Source organism: Lytechinus variegatus, chromosome 1 (assembly GCF_018143015.1).
Source record: "Lytechinus variegatus isolate NC3 chromosome 1, Lvar_3.0, whole genome shotgun sequence".
NCBI classification, from domain to species: domain Eukaryota; kingdom Metazoa; phylum Echinodermata; class Echinoidea; order Temnopleuroida; family Toxopneustidae; genus Lytechinus; species Lytechinus variegatus.
The window spans coordinates 80,213,181-80,238,098 of record NC_054740.1 but is presented as its reverse complement, the minus strand read 5'-3'; the positions used below and the strand labels follow the sequence as shown (position 1 = coordinate 80,238,098).

At 35.3% G+C, this 24,918-nt stretch overlaps 2 protein-coding genes across 3 annotated transcripts; one reads left to right on the top strand and one right to left on the bottom strand.

Moving 5' to 3' along the window:
- Positions 1 to 2,505: 2,505 nt before the first annotated feature.
- LOC121424646 (endochitinase A1-like) lies at positions 2,506 to 15,762 on the top strand. 2 transcript variants are annotated; one of them, XM_041620375.1, is made up of 5 exons: positions 2,507 to 2,871; positions 6,647 to 7,540; positions 8,282 to 8,462; positions 10,335 to 10,373; positions 15,608 to 15,762. In XM_041620375.1, the coding sequence occupies exons 2-4, from the start codon at positions 6,647 to 6,649 to the stop codon at positions 10,349 to 10,351; spliced, it is 1,092 nt and encodes a 363-aa protein (XP_041476309.1). In that variant the 5' UTR covers positions 2,507 to 2,871; the 3' UTR covers positions 10,352 to 10,373; positions 15,608 to 15,762. The 2 variants fall into 2 exon arrangements, with proteins under 2 accessions (XP_041476318.1, XP_041476309.1); XM_041620384.1 differs by lacking the exon at positions 10,335 to 10,373 and having other exon boundaries at positions 2,506 to 2,871; positions 15,608 to 15,697.
- On the bottom strand, positions 14,907 to 23,909 carry LOC121424655 (transmembrane protein 18-like). Its single transcript, XM_041620395.1, has 6 exons — positions 23,726 to 23,909; positions 20,914 to 21,031; positions 20,269 to 20,323; positions 19,177 to 19,270; positions 18,145 to 18,295; positions 14,907 to 15,779 (listed from the first exon to the last, which is right to left on the bottom strand). Exons 1-5 carry the CDS (start codon positions 23,795 to 23,797, stop codon positions 18,149 to 18,151), a joined length of 486 nt encoding a protein of 161 aa, XP_041476329.1. The 5' UTR covers positions 23,798 to 23,909; the 3' UTR covers positions 14,907 to 15,779; positions 18,145 to 18,148.
- Between the last annotated feature and the right edge of the window lie 1,009 nt (positions 23,910 to 24,918).

Genomic DNA, 24,918 nt, shown 5'->3' with positions numbered 1-24,918 from the left:
TTCACTGAAAATTGTAGTCAGCTCATCAATCAGTTTATTTTTTATATCTCTTTTCAATAAAATCTAAAAAAGGAAACGATTTTTAAGAATGCATGATGAAATCTAATTATTTTACTATTTATTACAGTTTGATTGACTTTTTTTCATAACTGAATATTTTGTTGATTATCTTTATTAACATATCGAGAAACAGAAAGTATAATCAATAACTAAAGACTCATTATAATAGAAAAGGTATGGGTACATCAATGATACTACTATTATGCGGATCTACGGGGCCGCTACGCCATTATTGATTTTCATGATAAAAAATGTATGCAGAATGCCCAGATTCTGTGTAACTCTGACTCACGCGCACTACGCATAACATGTTCTTTATTTGAAACGTGCTTAAATTATCCACTTTCAGATCAGAATAATAAAAAAATTCTGCTCGCATCATTAATACAGGGAGATACCAAATCAGCAATCCCTTTTTATGATTTACAAAACATGAATAGAATGTCCCGTTTTCAGGGCTTAAATCTCTTTTTTGCGCTTCGCACTCGAAACTATAAGAAAAATAGATAATAAGCTATCAGACAGCAAAACAAAAATATGAAAAGATTGAGGAAATAAAACAAACATATCACAGAAAATATCATCAAAATCAGATGTGAAATAAGAAAATTATTACTTACTACAGAATCACATCCTGGTTTGTATGCAATATATGACATATTTTGTCCCCTTCATAATATTAAAATGTGAAATGTGTTTGTTTCTCCTTGAACGTGTGGAGTTGTTATTCTTGTAAGTTATGGCTGTTAAAATGAGAGCTTTATTATTTTCAAATCTGTAAAAAAATAATATTCTGTAGTCATCTTCAGCCCTGACTTCACGGGGTATTCGCTTGACAAAATAGCCCGATAAATGTACAGTAAGGGTTAATAAAATACAAAAAGAAACAGTGATATCGACTCTCTAATGCACCTACAGCTCATGTTAAGCAAAACTTCATAGGGTATAAATCATAACTTTCGTATTTAATATCAGCTTTTCTGCGTTGTAATCGTATTGTTTGTTTCTATTTAGTTAAAAAAAATTTTAGTTGTTTCAGATGGACTTGAATTATTCAGAATGCTTGATGGAGATGGTTGCACGTTAATAACAGATCAATCAAAATAAAATCACCCTATTATGTGCACTGCATTATTAAAAAAAATTATCCTCATCAATACATCTTAATTTTTATCATATGTTTATTGGCCCATTTGATGGTATTTCTGGTGAGAAAGTTGTAAATTGTAATATTAGTATTGATACATTTTGTTTTTCAAAGAATTTCTATATATGTTACCTTTATCTCTTAACGGCTTAGCGACAATTTTGCGATTTTGTGGTATATAAAGTTTTTATTATTAATCAGTATCTCTGCACGTTTATATAAATGAAACTATTACGTATTTTGTTCTCTTTATTTTGTATAGGTTAATAATACTGGGTACTTTGACACAATAATGTGATTTTTAATAAAAAATAATAAGCAATAATCGTAGACAGAGAGTGATTAATAGAAAAGGAGAGGGGAGAGAAAAGGGATTCCTTAATTGGCTATTTGTGTGCCTATTCACGTCCGACATAAAAGTCCATTGAGTTGTTTGCATGCTATATTTCAATTCTAGTAATATTGTGTCTTTGTATTGCCAAATGGAGGCAGGGGGCTCTATCTGTTTATTTTATCGTTTCATCTTGCACTTGCTTGCCTTATCATTATTCTAGTCGTTATTACTCTGATTTATAGGGCCTACTCTTAATCGCCTTTTAATTGGAATTGAACGAAGCATTAATGTACATAGACTTGAAACTTCTTTAAAAGTTCATCATTGTCTCACGGTCTGGATCGAAGAGCTGATGTCACAACAGAAACGCAATCTCGCAGAAAAAAATATTAAGGGGGGTGAAGCTGAGGAGATTGTAATTATTATCTATTTTTTTTTAAATATTTCAACGATCTTTGCCGCTTGCAACAGAAAGTTGTGAGCTCTTTACAAGACTGCATATCAGTTGGGTTTCATGTGCCTAAACTTCTACATTGCGGTTGAATACGATGCGGCGCGCCGATCAGAGCATCGAATCATTCGAGTTATCTGTGAGAAAGGAATTTTTTATTCAAAGTCATTAACCATTCCCGACGGTTCCATTTACCTCGAGGCATCGATACCCGGCGATACATATACCTACGATTCAGTATGATCGAGCTCCTTCATGATGACCTTCCTTTAGCCTTACCACCAACTTTTCACCATAACAATAGGAGATGGTGTATGTCGTTACGTAATTCGTAACGGACGGTATGTCTTTAAACACCATAACCCATTCACGAAAGTGATTGGAATAGACAGCAAAAAAGGTCAGTTGTGGTTCTAACTTTTGAGGACTTTGGGAACAACACACCGCCCTGAGTTTATTCAAATCGATCTTGTTCTTCGGAGGCATTCAGCCATACTTTCTTTTTTACTCACTTGGGCAGACGGCCGCCGACACTCCCATTCATACTGCCACGGGCCACTACTTGCGTCCTGTGAAAAGGCTGGTATTGTTATAACCGTTTTCTTGATCTACAAGAAAATTCATATTTGCAGAGAGATTTACGCCATTGTTCTCCTTGAGTTCAGGGTTTTAACAATGCTCCTTCGGAAAGACATCAAAAAGATGCCCGCGTAGTTAGCATGATAATAGAGCTCAAAGCGTCGAGAAATTCCAGAATATATTCGAGGAGCCTGGTGTTAGAGCACATAATTCTGTGGCCAGTTCTATTACTTTACAAAGCAGAATACGAGATACAACACGCCCATTTTTCAAAGATCTAGATTCAATACACGATGCAAGGTAAGTAACGCCTTTTTGCTTATGTTTAACATGTAATGTGTGGACCTAATTGGTACTAGGAGTGTTTAACAATGGTATTTTTTCATCATACAGTTTCATAATACACAGAGGTTGATGCCATCTTCTCCATGTCAGTCTTTTTAACGTAATGTTATAATCATGAAAATACCTGAACATACTTTACTTCTTTGAAATTCCTGTTTCTACCAGTCTTCCGAGAGTTTAACAAGGGGTTTATCAAGCAGATGTATAGTCCATGATTTAATTATTTTGATTCAGATAGCAAAACCAGATGAATCAACGAGTGAAGACAATGGTACAATATTTGCATTGTCTATCCTGTCACACATCAGTCGAAAATTACGGTTATGTTAATAATTATGACCGAGATGTGCAAATTCCGGCATTATGTTCGGCTTTATACAATTATGGACTACATCTGCATCAATCATGTTGTTAATGAATTGTTGTGGTTGTTACAAAAGATGAGGGTGACGATGATGTTGCTGCTGCTGAAGGTGATGATGACGACGATCTTGATGATGGTGGTGCATGTGGTGGTGGCGATGATACTGATGATGATGGTGGTGGTGATGATGATGATGCTGCTGCTGATGATGGTGGTAATGATGATGATGATGCTGGTGGTGGTGGTGGTGATGATGATGATGATGATGCTGATGGTGGTAGTGGTGATGATGATGGTGGTGGTGGTGGTGATGATGATGAATGTGATGATGATGGTAGCAGTGGTGGTTGTCATCGTGGGTGTGGTGGTGCATGGTTGACAAAAATAAAGATAATAATGATATTGCGATGGTAAATGGTGACGGATGTTGACAATGATGATGATGATAATTTTGCTGGTAATGGTGCAGACGATAACTTATGATGATAATGATTGTGGCAGTGACGACGATGACATCTGATGATGACGGTGGTGGTGAAAAAGCAGTGACGATAATGAGGCACTCTCTTGCTTTTATATCTGCTTATACACTGTACATCTCACAAAGGCCACAAAGTTTAAAACATATTCCCAATCTTTTCTTTTTTTTATTGTTATTTTTCAAAGGGCATCTCTGCCCGTGGATGATGTTAGAATATGTCTAAAATATTAACATACTGTCGATGCATCCACTAACACTGTTTAAAAGTTTTATTTGTAAGGGACAAGTTCATCCAGCTAAAGGTTAAGATGATTAAGAGAGTGAGAGAGAAAAAAAACCATACCAGTTTGATTATGAACACTTTTATCGAAATGGGACCTCAATTGAAAAACATTACATTTTAATTTGGGGCTTACTTTCACAAAAAAAGTTATATGCACATTCTTGTTGGTATGCAAATGATGACATCACCCACCCACTATTTATTTTGCATTTTGCTTTTATAATATCGAGTATGGAATATTTCTATTTTCTCCTCATTACAATGTTACACAAAGTTTTATATCTTATTATTATGGAAGTGCGATTGTTGTAATATATTGTTAATCGATAAAGAGTCTCATTATTGTCAGATATTCAAAGATGATATATTGTATAATTCAAACACTAAAATGCAAAGAAACAGTGAATGAGTGACATCATTGACTCTCTACTACACATCTATGAGTTGTGCATAATTTTTTTGGGGGAAAATAAGCGAAGTTTTCAAATGTCATAACATTTACGTGTGTTTCGAAACGCATAAAAAACACAATGACGATTTGCCTGGTAAGAAATTGTCCATAAAATCGTCATTGTAAAAGAAATCAGAACCTTTAGCCTATAGAATCGTTTATTGTACTTGGTCACAGTCAGTGGCACACACATCAATTCAATGGTCATTGTAATAGAAACGACTCACTTGACTGTTCCCTTTTAGGGGATCCGAAGAGGGGGGGGGTATCATTTGATAATGGTGCCTTGGTTGTTCTGTGAATTAAACTGTCATATCGCGATTAAAACCATACTCCAAATAAAAAAGTCAAAAGTTTGTTTGAAGTGGTTCCAATTACCAACTGAGGCCTCCCATAATTGTTTTTCAAAGTTGATAATAAACATGTCCTTGTTGTTTGAAGGTTTGCGTGGTGGCAAGTACAATTGCTGATATGGTTTACGTTACACCATGTGGAGTGTTATAGAAACAGTGGATAGAAGAAGAGAAGAAGTGGATAGGCGAGAAAGTGGAGATTTGAGAGTAGAGTATTCTTTCTTGAAAATAGTCCTGAAAAGGACTGTAAACCAGAAGGAATGTTGAGTGAGAACAGTTTGAGTAGTAGAGCTGATGAGGAGATGTTGACTTGAGTCGGCGAGTAGAGATGATGAGTAGTAGAGGGATTCGACGTTTCGGACAGGTTGACTGTCCGTCTTCAGGAGTCCTTCATATCAGCTTGATATTGTACAAAGGCAACGGATAACAATTGAAAATATGACAAAATATGAACAATACCTCATATTTTATTTCTGGCGGTCATTACCTTTGCCGTGAGCCTTATCCAACAGCAAGAGGCCAAAGCCCTTTTATAACCTTTTTCCGAGATCAATGATGTCTTACGAATGTAACCATCATATTTACCAGAGTTTCACTGAAAAAGAATATGAAAATAAACTTTCACGCACATGTTCTTTTTTTTAAATAGTTCTTCCCGTGTGACGTAATTCATAATGACCCGAATTCGTTTTCATACTACAATGTATACATTGTCATGATTATGCTATTGTATATGAGATACCAACATTGTTATCATTACGACAATGGTACTTTATGCAAATATTTTCACATAAAGTACCATTGTCGTAATGGTACTTTATGTAAATATTTTCACAAAGTCAGGTTCATATTGTGAGTTTATCAAAAGTAAAAGACAATATATATCCGAAGTGGTTAAAATCTATAATATTACGTTAATGTGGTTACTACATTCTTTCAAATTAAATTGGTCTCATAAGATCATGGTGCCCCTTTAAAACAGAAAATTTAGATTGTGCTCATCAGGGAACTAGATCAACGACACTCCACTTCTCCAGTCTTGTTTTCCAATCACTCATTCATATGTTCCTTCCTTCACCCCCCCCACACCCCTTTCGTACACTTCCATCTCGGCGAGTGTGTACCCCAGTTTCTTCATGATCTTATCAATATGATTAACATCAAAGTTACATCTATACGCATGCTAACATTGGAAATGTGGCCATCCTCTAAAATATCGCAAAAGATACAAATTAAAATGATTATTTCGAAGTGTCATAGCCTTTTCGAAATATCACCCTATCGATTTTGGGTTACTGAAATAACTGTCGATCGATATTTGTCATTGAAATGGTACGTCGCATCGTCTGCCCAGTAATATAACGATTTGATTGTATGGTTTGATATAGATAAGATAAAAAGATGTACTGTCCTTTCATCTAAGAACATGATTTACTACATATTTTACCAAAGTACATGTATATAGGCACAACGAATGTTAAATAACCTAACTTATAACTTATTATGAAAGTGTAATACTATTTTACCCCACTTTTATCCCACATGTGTTTATATTTCTGAACCGCCAGGACCTCAATCGTGTTTTTATGTCATAATTGATTGCGGGGCTTACAAATTCATAAATAATCTAGAGCCCTGGCAAAATAGGTACATTGAATGATTTACATTATTTCTGCGATGGTTTAAGTTCATAACAGATTCAAATAGAAATTGAAATGAAATACATTTGTCAAATAAAAAAAACATCTACATGTTTATAGCATAAAGTTTATTTTCCTTTTTTTTAAATATTATATAGATGAGGGACCGCAAATTACCCGATGATGAATATAATCGTAGGCTACACATCTATGCCGAAACCCCGGGTCTTCAACAGCCGGTACTAGTCCCAGCCTCAGAAAAAGAGCTCAACGCCCCTCGACCCCCACCATCATCAGCATTACCCGCTCAGGGACACAGTAGTATACAGACACACCCCTATGCTAGGATTCCAGCCGCTAACTTTGTGGAAGAAGAGGAGGAAGACGTTGACTTGCCGTCATCAACCCCAGTCACAGGTCAATCGTCGTCGTCGGCATCCTCCATAATTTCTCCGGGGACGTCAAGAAGCAATGGTTTGACGAATGGCAAGACTGTTGGACAAGGTCGAGATCCTATTTACGCCGAGTTGGATCATCGACATTCAGAAGATGACAGAACGGAAAATGCTTCGGAAGGCATTACGAAAAATAAAGCAGCCAGTATTCATTCATCAACACCGTTACGAACATCAGATGTAATTCTTAATCCGTCTGAAAGTACAAGCGATGGTCGATCCCGAACAGTTTCACCTCAACCACTATCGAAACGGCAAGCACCTTTGCCAGGGTCGTCAATCGCGAAGAAATTAGACTTGACTCAAGGGTCAGGACCTCATTCGAAAACAATAAGGACACATACACGACTTGATGCAAGTCTTGAAATCCCAGCGACACCACGTCCGAAATATTCAGGGACGGAAAAGAAGGATGACAACGGGATACTGCTTATACGGAAAACGGAGCATAGTTCCGAGGTTAAAGAGACGACGACGTCCTCGACGAAGAATGAAAATGATGGCGTCGTCACCAGGCCCAATGGTTCAGGTGGCTCAGGGATCACTCTGACTCGCGTCAGGAGTATAGATGGTCAACCGACAATGGCTCTTAGAGAGGTATGATTTCTATTTAAAGAGCGACGGCAACAGCGGGTGGTTTAGATAGAGGGGCAGGGGTGGATAAAATTACTGTCAATTATTTTTAAGGTTACCGAGGTGATTCAATAAGGGAAACTTGGAGGCCCATTTACATGCTACCCATCCCCATTTTCAGGCATAACCCCTACTGAAAGGGAGGGGGTACAGTATCTTCTACAATACATGACCAGAGGCCGCGGAAGCGGGGGGGGGGCCGGGGCTGGGGGCTTCAGCCCTCTCACTTTTTTCCAAAACCGTGTACAAAAACGTGAAAATATACGATTGCGATTTTTTGCATGGTCAGCCCCCACATTGAAAACCGTTCCGCGGCCCCTGATGACTGTTAATTCAATAGATTTTCAGAGAAAGAAATCATACCACGTTTCTCCATAGAATTACTTTGGTGAGGGGGGGGGGTAATAAGACTCCTGAGAACTGAAGATTTTCATGAATTGGGAAATCGTCCATAGTCATCGTTGGTGACGAGATATTCTTCTTTGCGTTCACCTTAAGGAAGAGAGCTGAGGAGGGGGGGGGGGGGGGTGGTTAAAGAACTTTGGAAAGTTATTCAAACCCTTTTAGCAAATAGTGCGGCAGTAAAATTAAAATCAACAGTGAAATTTACCCACTTTAGTAAATTACATAACTTAGATGATCTCCCCACAAAAATATATATATTAAGAAGTAGCAGTTCCAGTTTCCGTCTTCTTTTTTTTCCAGGGCGACGGCGAGGGTGAAGCCCAGATTGCAATGCCAGTCGATCCTGAATTCGACGCAGGCATGGCTGTCATAAAAAAGAAACAAAGGTTCCGAAGAAATATGATCTTCATCATTTCATTTCTTATGATACTTCTAATCGTCGTCGCTGCTGTCATCATCTCTCTCGTCATCGTCACCAAAAGTAAGTATGGATAGTACACATTTCTGGATCATTTGCCGATGGTATGGAAGCTAGGGTATACGGCATGGGGGTGGAGGTGAGGGGGGGGGGGGTGGCGGTGCAAATTATACCAGTCCTTTCACGATTCCCTAAGATTTGACCAGCGAGGGGGAGGGGCAATACTCACCCTGCGGGATATTTACAGGAGTTTGTTGTTCCGGCGGGTGACCTTTTCGCCATAAGTTCTGAACAAAGGATGTGGTTATCGGACAGATCCCTATAACATCGGGTGTGATTTATAAATCAGAACCAAATCTGAGTAACTGACATCAGAACCAAATCTGAGTAACTGACACGGCCCCGGCCCCAACTGATAACGATTTGACGTTCGAATATCTTTCAGTCCAATTCATAATTTGTTGGAGAAAGTTTTTAATTGAAGAACGTACGAAAAAAACATATCTTGAATAAATAGTAATTTCCCCTTTGAAAATTAACATACATCTGAACTAATTATTATATCGCCGCGATCATTAGAGTAAAAGGCATTACATTTTATTGTTCCTTCTTTCATTTCTTTTGGCAACAATATTGTTTATATGTGAAACGGGAGTTGCTCGCTCTTTATTATTGGTGGATAAACTGACGATTTTCTCCGCTTGCCCCTGACGTATCCCCTTTCTCCCCCGATTTTTTAGAAGAAAAAATATAGAGGGCCTCATTGAGGCACCAACTTGAAATTATAAATTACCTTGACTACTAAATCTCAATAACATCAGCTTTGGAACCATACTTCTCAGCTCATATTGCCGGATAGTATTTAGTTAATAATTCTCTGTGTGGGAAGCGATTTAATTTCATGTATGATTTTGAAGTAATGTCTGTGAGCGAGCAGACAAAACAAACATTGGAAATGTATATTTTTCGGTCCGAATTTGACTATGCCTCAATAATTCTATTCATTTCCCCATCTCACCCTTTCGTCATTTATTATTTGAATGCAATGGCGACCACATGCAGAGTTATGATACTTTCCAAAAAATTGGGATGTCATTTTCAACCCCTTTCTTTCAATGATAGAGGTTGGTACATTTCCAACTACATTATACAAAAATAACAGGATTTGAGGAAGTTCAGCGGGAATTATTTGTTCGAGGTTATAGGATATAATAAAATGTATATGAGATAATGTGTACATTCAATTTAGAGACTGGTGGGTTGATCATGATTTTGTAAATATGTGTGTGTGTGTGGGGGGGCTAATTAAATGCACTATATCCCTCTAAAAAATATCTGACTAGGCCTATAGCTAAAAAATATTGCTTTTGTTCCCTGAAAGGTAAATGACTCACTTTCAAAACGGGGGACAGGTTATAAACAGGGGGATATGAAAAGTGCTGGATCTTATAGTCAAGACTCACAAAAATGATAACAGAAATATCAATTCAATTTACATTGGGCATACTTTTGCATAACTTTGTATCAGTATATGATTTCGAATGCATTTTCTGTACATTCCTATCATAACTTTCTCCCTTTGGTATACAGTCGTGTCTATAATTCCGAATGATCCACAGGTTATATATAATTGTCTTTTCATTTTCTTGTAATGTATTTCAAAATCACAATATAAACTTTTATCTATAAAAATTAATGTCACTTATGTGATTTCTCTGCAGATATCGCTCCCATGCAAAATAATCTGGTTTTCTCAGTAACCTGTTCTTATATTCTTTTAATTTGCCATGATGCAATTCTTTTTTGTTGACTTACGGTGGTTGGTTCAAAAGTATCATACAAACTTTTGTATTATACTTTTAATGCTTATGGACTTTGGGGTGCTTTCTGCATTCCTCTCTCCCTTTTTTGTTCACCTGCATTGCTTGCATATAGTGGGAAGGTTTTGGTAGACAGACTGACACTGAAAGAATGGTGAGTGTGTATAAGGGCCAGTCATATCATTCTCAAACTTATGGTTTCAAAACTTTAGTATATAAGTCTGTTGTAATTCATTGGAATGATGAAAAGATATATCCAGAAATGATTATTTTCAGGGGTGATTTATTGAGATCTGCCTGCATCTGTGCAATTGTTTGAAATTTACTACATGTACTCCTATTCTGGTTGCACCATGGACCTTTATGGTACATAAGACAGCTTGTTTAATTCCCAATTATGTATCTGATTCACAAATTATATATTGCAAATTTAGAATGGTATCAAACACCCTGAATACTCTTTAGATTGGCAATAAGCATTTAATAAATTACAAAGATGCATTTAGTTGAAGAAAAATATTGATAAAGTGATTTGATGTATTCATATAAGATCTTCTTATTGTGGATGGGACGTTTGGGATCAGAAACTAACAATACCTACATTTATGACAAAACCTTCTTTTTTGTAGATATTCCTCAGGCATTCAACTTTTAACATTAACTTTAGTGTGTGAGCACAAAAAACCCATGATAAATGTGAAGAATGTTGCGTTTCATAAAGACTTGTTTTAATAACAAATGCACAATTTCTATTCACTATCAGCCAGTCAGAAGCAGCTTGTAACTGTTAATGTAAAGTTGTCATTACATAAAGTTTCATGAAATGGGCCCCAGGGTTACCTTTGATGGTTTACAAGCATTTGGTCTACATCTGAAACCCCTTGGGCTAAACTCCTACTACCAATTTGATCCAAACTTCACTTGGTCTAATAACCATGGCCCATATTCTGAAGCCGGGTTCAATTTAAACTGTGGTTTTAAGCTGTGGTGATGTTGGACCAAGTGAATATAGGACAAATTGGTATAGCCCACTAGCGTACCTATGGGGGGGGGGGCAGTCACAACCCATGCAAGGGACATATCCCTGCCCCCCCTGACGAGTCACAACTGATCCCTGACGAGCCACCAGTGGACCCTCCTTTGAAGTTTAAGACCTTTTTTGTGCTTGTCAATTTTTTTTTCTGGTGTGAAATCCTTTATTTGTGGTTGAAGACTTTTTTTACTTAAGCGGACGATTTTGCCCTCCCCCCCACTGTGGAAAATCCTAGGTACGCTACTGGTATAGCCTAACCATGGATCCTACTAGATCCATGGCCTAACTGGAATTTAGAAAAATATGGGCTGAATGGCAATTTAGGTTAGACCATGAGGGGCGAGACCAATGGAAAGTAGACCATTTCTTTGATTCACAAAACAAAATAGAAATTTCCCTTCTTTCTTTAAAATACAAGAACTTTTGAATGAAATTTGAAAGGAATGGCCTTACACACAATTACTATCATCAACTTAGTATGTAAGTCGGCCGGCAGTTAATGAAAATTTTAACTCACAAAATTGTCAAATGGTATATTAAAATGGGTGAGTTACCTAATTGGTGTGTTTAAAGCAAGTTGGACTGTAATTTTGATTTTAAGTAATTATTGTGTTTTAGTACACTCACCTGTGGTCTGTTTCATAAAGATCTTATTTTATTGTAACATTGACATTGTTACTACCCTGGAAATGTTGATTGTGATTGGCTGTTGAGCCATGTTACCATGGTAGTTGCCTTTAAATAGCCAAGTTACCATGGTTCTAACTCTTAATGAAAAAGGCTCCTAGAGTAAATAGGATTTTTTTTTGAATTTTAGATATCTTATTTTAACAAGTTTCTGAGTGATCAATGAATCAATCCCTCTTCTATAAGCAATGGGTTACTTTAACTCTAGGTCCCCAGTTTTCTTTGATAAAACAGAAAAACTATTACCGAATGAGACTAAATCATTCATGAAAAGATAAAGCAAAATTGATTGGAATGCTTTGTGTATGTCATTTTTAAAACATTTTGCTATTTAAAAATTGCTATGCACATTTTCTTGAAGAAAATCTAATTTGAATTTAAGAATGATGAACAACAGAAATTTCTTTAGAAACAGGGGAAAACCGGGGACTTCATTCATACTTAACTACTCTATAACAAGTTCAACTAATATTTATATTAAAATTGAAGAAAATCATTCTAATCTTGTTTAACAGCCACTTTGGAAAATGAAAAAAATTGGGAGAGTTTTATTAGAAAAACAAATGGGTTGAAATTGACAATACCTTGTAATCGGACAGGGAATACAAAATTTGATGTTTGAATAGAATAAGATCACCTGACTATGCAAATATCAATTTAGCAACATGGTGAGTAGATTGTGACAAATGGCAGGTTAACTTTCCCATTCATGTACATACATGTAATGATCAGGAATATGCGGCTTTCTAAGCATCTTTCCCTCAGTGCAGTAATCAAAGTATAACATTTACATAAATTGCATATTGTTACAAATCCTCATTAAAAATAGATGTAACTTTCCAATTTCCATAAGTATAGTGATTACAACTTTCTGCTACTTCGTGAAAACATTACTCTGTCCATTTTTTCAAACTTCACCTCACTTGCTCCTCTGATTTGTTTTTTGTTATTAACAGTAACACAATCTTTTATTTGGGTTAGAAACTAATTTTTCTAAGCCTACTGCCTAAATATATTACTTCAGATATATTACTTCAGATAAGCCTTAAAAGACAAGTCCACCCCAATAAAAAGGTTATTTTAATAAATAAGAAAAAACACCAAACATAGCACTGAAAATTTCATAAAAATCGGATGTGAAATAAGAAAGTTATAGCATTTAAAATTTTCACTTGATTTCACAAAAAAGTTATATGCACATCCTGGTTGGTATGTAAATGAGGAGACTGATGACATCATCCACTCACTATTTCTTTTGTATTTTATTATATGAAATATTCTAATTTTCTCCACATTGTCAAGTGAAACAAAAAAAAAATCCTCCCTGAACATAAGGAATTAGCATTTATTAATACTATATGGTTCGTATCCTGAGACCATGTGTGAAATTTTTTAGCTAATATTTGAGCAGACAATGCTGGGCTATCTGTATCGTCTAATCCCTCAAATATTTGTCAACATTTGTGATCGTCGAAGATTGTCTAAAATGTATTGTTTATACACTAGAAAGAGATTCATTACACCTCAAATCTTGACAGAAAATTAATTTTCTTTTGACAGTCATGAAATTCATCCCCCTAAGCCAAAACAAAAATTGGAATTTGGCACAAAGTCGACAAAGAAATTGAATAAAAAAATATATCGATGTAATTATTTGACATAAAAAATCATATTTAATAAATTAATGAACTTCATGTTCACAAACACAGCTTCTTTCAAAGAAATTGTGGATATGAACATAATAAAATGAGCACACTGAAGTAAAATTACTCTTCAATATGAATGGTGTCTGAGTACAATTTCGATATTTTTTACATTTACAATTAAGTCTGCAAAATTGACATTTCACAGGTTGAATAATACCATGTTGAAACTTTTTTTAGACCAGAATATGAGAAACATGTGTCATGTTAATAAATAAGAAACAAAGTTTGCTGAAAATTTGCATTTTCTTGTGATAGATACCCAAAGTCAACTTTGACATGAAGTATGGAATCTTGTCACAAAAATTTAACTCATAAACACGATTAAGACTTTGGTTGACTTCACAATGTTCAAATATTGATTCCAGGAGAAACATACCGTAACTTTAAATTATCTTTATCATTTCATGATTACAGCATGATCATTATAACACACAATTTCGTTTTAACCATCATGTGCTAAACCCACGATTCTTAGTCCTGAAATTAATATCACTTGTGGAACATGTACAAACATACACAGAAGTTGGATGTCTTCAAAGTGAAAATCACATCTTTGGTGTCAAAAGTAACTATATATAAACTAGTATATCATATTTTTTTATTGAAATTGGTGTGATTTATGGCCAATTCAAAATAATTCATTGATTCATCTGTCCTGAATACTGTTATTACAATGCTAAAACTTAGTAATGATAAATATATGAAATACAGATGTTAGTTGGAATGTAATGACTTTGGGCTAGAACATAAAACCTATCATATGACAGTCTAAGGTACCACATTGCCATTATCAAAATGTTGAAGCCTATTCTACTGTGGAAAACCCATTAAAAAAACAGATCACCTCACAGAAAGAAAAGTTACTTAGAATATGAATGCAAGTGTTCATAGCACAAAGTCTCAAAGTTAGGTATTACTAACCAATTAATGTATTGTGTTACATACCATACGCTACCAAAATTCTTATCCTTTATGAAAAAGCGCACCAATAAAGCCATTTCCTGATATAACAAGACTGCTTTTCACTCTAACCCCGACACTGAGGGTGTTCTTGGTATAACATGATAATGTCATTGACTTTGTACTAATATCCCACTGTATAGAGCTTTGTTGTAAAATCAATTGTTCTCCATAACAAAATTCTGCTGTAAGTGTACAGTATTTATAAGCAAAATCTACAAATCTTAACAATCTAAATGAAATCATATATTGACAAATTAATCTCCACTTCATCTACCCAAAAATTAATGGTCAACTGTTCTCTAGGTAGCGTAGCGCTTGCTGCCCTTTTTTGGAAAGTCTTGCCCACTTTGAGATTTTCCAATGGGAGTGGAATTATGTGGATTAATCCTAAACTGCACTTTATGGCCCCAAATAACATATAGTTTGAAACTGTGGTCTATGCAGATTATACTTGATCAGGTCTGTCATGATTTGTCAGAGAATGCTTGATTATGGTTGGAATCAATGGCAGAATTGAAATAAAATTGTACAAAGTGGGGCATTCTTTACAAAATTGTGTACAACCAACTAGTAACAAACATAAAGTTAGCACAATTTCATAAAACACTGTTCTTTCAATAATGTACCCTTTCTGAATGTAAGTTTTAAACTCAACTTGTTTGCACTTTGATCTCAAGCCATGGTTTTAAACACCACCTTTTTAACTTCAGGCTCAAGCAGCTCTATAAATCAAAATACAGCTTGTAAATGTGGTGATTAAAACCATTTGTCTTCTAATAAACTTTCAAGGAGTGCCAAAGTCATAGCACTCACAATGGCAAGTGTTGCATGCAATATTCAAAGAGAATATTTCTTCATGAAGTCTCTCCACGACACTAGCAAATATACAAAATAGTACTTTTCATGGTTACAAAAATAAAGGCCATTTCGTTGCTTTCTACATGTATGTACATATAACCTTTTGCTTTGACATTGTCTTGTTTATCTCATGTTGTACAGATAGGTGACCAGAGAGGGCAGTGTTCAACTTCTGAGTTTCCAGCCTGAGAGAGTTCTTCACAAATCCAGAAAGCTTCTTCCATGACTGACTGATTATTCCTGCCGTGATGACCTGCGTCTGAATCCACCAAGCAAGGATGCGAGCATGGAATTCAGTATTTGAGAGACAGATCTGAAAAGAGAAAAATGTCAAATCTTATTACACAAAAGTTGAAGAATATCTTTAGATTTTTAAGCCTATTACGAATCATTACATTCTACATCTTTAACCCTAAAAAGACCATCTATTTAGATGTCTAAGAAGAATGGGGGGGGGGGGGGAGGAGTTCTGATTCAGCCCCCCTTAATATCTTGGACGTCGATCACGTGATCACTACAAAAATTGGCATGAGTGTAAACAATGGCATAATCTACATAACTATAAGATCAAACTGAAAAATCTCATTACTAAAAGCTAATTTACACATAAAATCATAAGTTTGCTCTAATTAACTAAATAATGCCCTAAAGTGCTAATTTTTGGTTCATAGACTCTTCATAGGAATCTGATCAAATGAACTTTTAACAAATTTGAACATCACATTTATTTCATTTTTTTATGGCTTTCTAAATTTCTCATGCACTTCATTGTTTTTTTCAACTTTTTGTTTTTTATTGTTTTTTCAATGGAAATTGTAGGGGACATTATTTTTTTACCATAAACAAAATGATATTACTCTAATTTAATCAGCAAAAGGAAAAATATTGATTAAATGAATTTTGGAAAAAAACACTATTTGCATTGGATCTGTACACAAATTCACATTTTTGAGCAATTTTGGGTCTGCATGCATGTATGAAATTGTTGTACTATTTCAGAACAGCGTACCCAAGGGTTGCAATTTTGGTCTCAATAGTTGCGCAAGACTTGAAAGTAAAAAGTCAGTGACATGGTCAAAAAAATTTGCACAGCGGGGGGGGGGGGGGGGGGAGGCTGAATCAGCCCCAGCCTTCCCCAGTCTTATTTAGGGTTGAATTTACCAAAGGCCTTATTATCTGTTGCACATTGTAACATTTTCACATACACTCACCTGGTGTACAAAAAGGAAAATGGAGGGGGGGGGGGGCATTTGTGGTGTATTTCAATTGCATAAATTCATCTTTTATCTAAAAAAAACAAATTTATTTAAAATACTATTTTTAAAACTACTAATTTTTTTATTTAAAACTACTTTGTAATTGCCTGACTTAAGTGGATATATCTATGATTTTCTAGCAACAAAGATACAGAATGCTTTTTTTTTTCAAAGTTACATTCAGGATTTATTCAGTAATTAAACAAGCCAACAGAATTACATAAAATTATTGAATAAATCATGGAGCTCACTTATGACAGAATATTAATGATTACTGGTCCATTACAACTTGAATTACTGGCACTGTTATCTTTAGTGCACACTGACAAATGTTTGAAATGTTAGATATTAAATCAAATTTTAGGCAAAATCAACATACTGGACACAGTCAGGTAAGGAATGGATTACACAAACATGGGAAAACAAAACATTTTGTGAAAATTGTTTTATCAGTTTCATGATACTAACTAAATGGACAAAAGATGACATTGTGGATATTTTTAAGGATTTAGTAGAGTTGAGATGTTCTGCAAGTTTGAATCTGAGATTCTGAACCACGCACCTTTATAACTGTTTGTCGGCTCGTGGAAAGGGTATGGTTAATGACTTCTAATGAATAGTACTTGATATTAAATTACAAAACTAATCTCTATTAAATAAACTTTGTTTCTTTTGTGTTGATAAATGTTCTACTTTTATATCCAACTAATGTTTAATAATCAACTAGGGTTACTTTGGACATACCCTCAGACAAAGATGTATTCTCTTTCCCAACAAAATCTCTATCTCCCTGCTATTAATCAAATACCGGTAATGCTACATACATCTAATATCATTCAATAAAAGCATTTCTATGTCATAGCAAAAGTGACTTATATACTTTGGAATAAATATATGTAAACACTGGTGGTACATGGTAAATCTGATATTTATCTTGCCACATGGTGTGTTAGACTTCCTATGGGATCCAATAGTGGCGGATTTAACTTGGTTAGATAAAATACCATTTCAGGGATGGTATTGTTTGTGCAAAGTTTTCGTTCCTAATCTGGTTAAATTTACTACTACTCCAGGATGTTAATGTCATGCAACTGATCAAGTTTCAAATCACTTATTTATTGTGAACCCCATTGCTTTTCTAAAGCAGTAGCAAAATCATTCACAAAAGAGAACATTCCTTAACATTTTTGCATGGCTGCAGCCATTCTTAAAGAAAAGGATGGCATCTGTTATGTATACATGTATATACGATGAAATATTTTAACACCAATAATGAGATACTGAATATGTACAATTACTATCATTAATAAATACAAATATGAATGAAAAATGTGGTCAGTTTGAATTTGTAATTGTTAAAAAAACAATTTTATTATATATGTTGCAGATCAAATCTGTGAATCTCTGTAGGAAACATTTTACCTCTTCAGTCTTTCTTTTTACTGTCTTCATCCTTCTCAACCGGCTGATCTTCTGTTTCTGAGGACTGCACTTCCTGGGATTTGGCCTTTTCCTTCAGCTTTCCTCTTTTTACAGACACCACCATGTGTGCTGCTGTGTGTAACCATATACACTGAAATAAAAAAATTTACAAATACATAATCATTTTCTATTATATATAGCTGATGGTCATTCATTCATTTCCAATTCCTGACAATACACTTCAAGCATAAAATAAAACCCCATTTATATGTATCTGAAATTCTCATTTTAAGACATTTAAATCACTTAATCATTTAAAGGGGTGGTCCAGGCTGAAAATATTTATATCTTAATACACAGAGTAGAATTCACTGAGCATAACACTGAAAATTTCATCAAAATCGGATAACAAATAATAAAGTTATTGAAGTTTAAAGTTTAGCAATATTTTGTGAAAACAGTTGTCTTGAATATTCATTAGGTGAGCTGATGATGTCACATCTCCACTTTCTGTTTTCTTATGTTATTACATAAAATCATATTTTTTCATTATTTCATACTTGTGTGAATAATATGTTCCCTTATAATAAAATAAGTTGCAGCAATACATATCTAATGCACTAAATCAGTTGTCAATCCAATTTTTCTAGTTCTTGGAGGAAAAAAATTGAATAAACCTAATTTCATATAATAAAATACAAAAGAACAAGTGGAGACGTGACATCATCAGCCCACCTAATGAATATTCATGCAAGTGTTTTTACAAAATATTACTTAACATTAAAATGCAATAACTTTGCTATTTGTTGTCCGATTTTGACGAAATTTTCGGCATTTTGCTCAGTGAATTCTACTCTATTTATTAAGCAATAAAGTATTTCAGCCTGAACCACCCCTTTAATCAGATTAAAGAGAGTTTTGCAAATTTGAGATATCAATGCAATTAAGACTAGAGATTTAAGTTATTTTATTCAAATCTTCAAAATATGAGAGTAATATTTGTATAAAAGAAAAGAAAAAAAAGGTACTTACAATCATAACAAGACAATTGATAAGTAAAGGAACATTGTAAACAACAGAAATGAAGAGGCCTCCAGAGTCAAAATACTGTAGTCGAGAGAACATTCTGTAAAAAGAAAATGAAAATCATTTTTAAAATATCAATGACTTCTAAAAATATATTACCATATCATTCTAGGACCTGCATTCGGTTGCTTAAAAAGTGGCAAGTACTTTGTCATTTTGCTACCATGAATACTTTTATTTGTAGCCATGGTATTCCCCATAATTGCAGAGATAAAATCAGAGTAGCCAACCTGAACAAGAACATCTCAGTATTTTTAAAGCTGAAATTCAGTATTTTGGTGAGGAAATCAGTATTTTCATGAAAGTTGAAACCATCAGTATTCTTCTATTTTTTTAATACTAAATACAGAAAATCTGTACTACTTGACAGCTCTGTAATATATTTTTTTGGTGAAAAATTACATGTTGTGTATTGTGAAATAGCAAGACAAATTTTGATATTCCCAAACACTCTCTTTCTCTTCCCTTTAATTTTGTTTTCTCTCTATCTTTTCTCTAATTTTGTTTTCTCTCTATCTTTCCTAAACTCTCTCATATCACTTTTTTATCCCCTTTCCCTAATAGCATTTGTTTGTTTGGATATGCACTGATACCTTTGTCCCCATTTCCTTGAAATATTTGGTGCATTAATATTGCATAAGCTTGTATGTATTTTTCAACGTTGTTTTCAATGTTCCCAACTAAATTCAATTCAATCATTCACGTTCAATCTAATTCATTCAACCCAAAGATATTTGAAGCAAAAGGAAGAAAATAAACTTGATAAAAGAAATATATATGAATGTTAAAAAAATGCTTGTATTAATTGCATAATTTGTGCTACTCTTACAGTATATCACACTGCAATAAAGGCAAAGTGCGAATGGATAAAGCAGAATGATTTGCAAATATCAGGGGGCAACTGCCCCTGATCTGTGTGCATTAGAAAATTTCCTTTGATAATAACCCATTTCAAAACATTGTTTGAGTAAATTCTATAAGAAAGGGTATCCTAGAGATTGATGGTATATAGTAAAATTAACATTGATTTCAACATACCTGTAGTGTTTGGCAGCATACTGGTTCAGATATTCTGACAGGTAGATCATTAATACTGTCAAAGGAAATAAAAGTAAAAAACAAATTTCAACATAATAATTTTATTTACGCTTACTCACATTTCCAGGTACAGTACATATAACTGGTACGAAAAATTACTTAGTAGTAGGCCGACTTATTCAGTTACACGTTACCAAAGAAAATGGCCATCTTTGAAATGATCCCAAATGGTGCTACTCTTACATGTACATATATTCAAAATTGTTCTTTTATTTTATTTATTTATTTGTAGATTTATTTATACAGGGTGGCATTGTCAGTTTCAAAAACTGCTTTCCACAACGGCCCTGTATTCACATACAATTAAAGTACTACAATTCTAATGCTATGTATTTTTATTTTTTCTTATTTTTTTTTACTTCTCTTTTACATTACCATCTACCCTTATTTTTTTACTATGTATTTTTAATTCCCCCAAAATTAAAATCAAATCTATTTTGGATAAAAAATAACAAATCAATCAAATATGTAACATAGATAGAAAAGTGATCGGACTTCACAAACTTCTGTCACATGCAAATTATGGTCATGTCATTTAGTAAGAACTATCTTTAAAGGATTAAAAAAAATGCAGAAAAGCCTTACACATAATGAGAAATAGGATGATCTGGAAGTTGTTATATCTCCTAGTGATTATGGTGATGATGAGGCAGAATAGATGGAAAGCTATCAGTGAGATGAGCCAAGGTTCTGACCAGTCAATCTAAATGGAATGAAACATACAAAAGATATTTAGAAAGAAGCTAGCTCTGTATTTTTTTCACGAAATATCCCTTCGCTTCTGGGCTGGGATCACAAAACCTTGACATTTGTAAAAGGTTCGAGAGAGTTAAAAAATATTATAATTTAATACTTTATCATCATCATCAGCAGCAGTAACCCAGGGAGCTCCCGCATGCGAAGTGGGCGGGAGCCCAGGAGCTCACCGTGCATTTACTCATACTCATGGGACTAGGGTAGATTGTGGTCACAATAACTTGGAAAGAAAATTGTGAAAACAGAAATTATGCACTTATCATGATTATATGGATGAAGGTCTATCGTGTGGCAGTATCACGACATCGAGGCACAGACTGGAACCTCAAAAAAACAAAATGCTCTGTCGCGATACCTCTCCTAATTCTTTCAAAATTCATAACAAAATGGCCGATCGAGACTGGGGTAGCCGGGTAGGAGAGAACTTTTCGTTTTTTTGAGGTTCCAGTTTGTGCCTCGATGTCAGGATACTGCCACACGATAGACCTTCATCCATGTAATCGTGGTAAGTGCATAATTTCTGTTTTCACAATTTCATTTCCAAGAAAATGCGAAATTTTCGACAAGCATAAAAAATTGCCAGTTTGCAAGCAAGGGTATCCAAATAAATAAGTAGGGCCTTAGTAAAATTTGATACCAACCGAATTTATGGCATTTTAACCTCCATCTGATGCAATTATCTTACCTTTGTGTAATTGATCTATCCTTGTTTCTAAAGCTTTGCAAGACGATCATGCGCAAATTATGGTCACACTTTTTTATGACATTTTTTCAGAGTGCATTAGTCGATCGCCATGTATTTTAATTTTGAGATCGCGATACATGCAAAACCATTGTCCTACTTAAAATTCCATCAAGCAAATTTGACTTTGGATCGGATCTTGCCTTCTGTCTGCCGGTCTGGTATATTGATTAATTTTGTGTGAACGGTGTGAGAAATTTTTGATTGAAATTTTAAATGAAAATCAACTTGTTCAAGATAATTTTAATTAAAATGTGCGCAAATTATGGTCACCCCATCATTTTGGCCAAATCGTGGTTTTGGGAACCACTCGTAGATTTGTGTACGCGCACTTGTGTACAGAGTAAATGGAGGTGGAAATAGGGAACCGTGCGTGTGACTGAATAAAGCGCTGCTGTATGAAGTGAACGGTGGTTCCCAATATCACGATAATGCCGCCATCATTTTCATAGGCCATAGGACCCTAGAGCTAAGTTATGTAAACCTAGATCTAGTGGTACCTGGCGGTATTTGACAAACTAACCCGGCCCAGGCATGCCAGAGGCAGGTAGCTGCGGCGGCAGCCGACAGCTCCTGGCTCCCTGGACCTGGGCACTTGTCCCGGGGGGGGCCACTTCCATTCACGAGTGGATACCATGCGCGACCATGGGGTCTCGAAAAGCACCCTAAACACGTAATTTTCATATTCTGAAAATGCACCCCTTAACAAGTATTGGGGTGTGAAACCCTACCCTTAACAAGTATTAGAAACAAAACGATACTCTTGGCAAATATTCCCTGAAATGAACCCCTAAACAAGTACAGGAATGTTTTCTGGCGGTCGTCGGCTTTACCTTATTTGGTTTAGTACGACCCCACCTTCTACACCTCGCGCAAATCGGGACTCTAAACACGAAGTGTTGGGGCAAAAAGGACATCCTTTATAAAACATTTTAATTTTGTTTTATCATCCCCGCAAATTCGACCCTAAACACGTAATTGTCCTAGCGAAATAGATACCCTTTTTTCATTATTTTTGTGTTTTTGACACCCTTATCACGTTACGTACGTAACGTGCCCTATCGTGAAAAAGACATCCTTTTTACGTGTTTTTTTGGTCGCGCATGGTATCCACTCGTCAATGTAAGTGGCCCCCCCGGGACACTTGTTCACTGCAACCATCCTGCCTGTGGGGAATCTACAGGTAGGACTATGGTATGCCAATGCTGTACATAACACACACTTTGAAAAATCATTAAAATATCACTTTTGACTGTTTTGTGACTAAAATTACTAATTCTCATACAGTTGCAATTTATTTTTCATTAGGCCTAGTAACTTGGAAATAATTTTTGTATTCACCAGAGCGCTCAAAAACTTGAATTTGGGGCATATTTTTGTGTATGCCCTCTATTGGTGGAAAGTAACATGGCAAGAAAATTTTCATTTTTCAATCTCTATTTTTAATTAAGAAAAAAATAATTTAAAGAATTAAATTTACATACATGACATAAGTGCCAAGTTGTATGATAAATAGCTGTATGAAAACTGACAGTGTGAGCATGGTGGAAAAATCAAGCATTTGTCTCATATAAAAAGAGAAATTAAGCCAAACATTGCCACCATTATTTTGCCACACATGGGGATGTAACTGAGAACATATCATAACCTTGTTCAATGAATGAGTGGACCTGGGCCGGTTTTTATTGACAAGCGGAGCGGAGCGCATGCTCGAGCCTCGAGGTGCTGGTGGGCAGGTGATTAACACCCATAGGCTGTTGGCCGTGTCCGCCCAACCTCTGGCGATGCTTACTCGCAACTGCCCGCTCAAATCAACAAGTGACGTGGCCAAATTGAGGCAAGACTGTCTCTATGTTAGGTCGAAGAGACAGGTACACAATTGCAATTATACACACTTACGTGAGACAAAAATGACCACATTCCATCGATCTCTCCAACGCGAATAGCATCCTTGAAGTGATCTTTCTCCATCTCGTAACTATTCGGAAAACGAATGTTTTTAATGCGAGTATAACTCGCAGGGTAACTCTTTGATAGTTCGGGTCAAACTCAAAGCAGACAATTGTGATGGTACGGTACGTAAGTTATCCTATGTAACGTAGCTGCTGATTGGCTGACTCCTTAATTGAAATATGTAGTCGTAATGTTCAGACACATACGGTACGTTGAATGTCCCAGTGGCTGGACAAAGGCAAATTGTTTCTGTGGTATTAAAGATTTGATTCATAATTACATACATGTAATTCAATATTTATTTGAGAATTGTCATTTGTTTACCAAGGACATTTAAATGAAATATCAGGGATTGCTAGGAAAACTCTGATCGAAATCTACTGTTGCGGGGCCCGTTGCGGGCGGGCCTTTATTATTTATTTTTTAACTGTCACCCCCACCCTCATCTCTCTTTCTACTTTGCTTTCACCATATTTCTCCTTTTTCACTTTTATCCGGCTTAATTCTCTTTCTTTCTTTCTTTCTCTCTCCCCCCTCTCTCTCCCTTTCTCTCTTTCTTTTTTTTTTCTTTCTTTCTTTCGATCCTTTTTTTCATTCTTATTTCTACCCCGCTTTCTACCCCTTTCTACCTACTTTTCCTTTTCTTTCATCCTTTTTATAAACAGGCCGGTCCCTGCAATATGATTTCATATAAAATTTGTGCCTATTTGTGTTGTTATTTGTTATATGTTGAACTGTATTAATGTTAATGTTATAACTATGAATAATGCAAGGGATAATATAGTAGATGTGTGTATTTATTGGTTCTCGACTTTCTCGTAATTTTTTTTTTTTCTTTCATTGTGGTAGTTTAGTTTTACTCCAACGGCAACGATGTTGTAGGACTAAGCCTGTCCATCGATCAAAGAAGAATGTCTATGGCTGCTCTCCTTCAGACAATATTTTGAATATTGTACGATGATTATTTTCAATTTACTGAAATTTACAGTATGAGTGCAATTGTGTTCCTGGAACTGATGAAATGGAGTAAATAGATAAATCTCGGCAATTGTCCTAAAATTCCTCGCATTCTTAGAGATAATAAACCAATCACGTTGGATGTACCATAACAGTTAGATACTTTCGGCGACCTCAAAGCA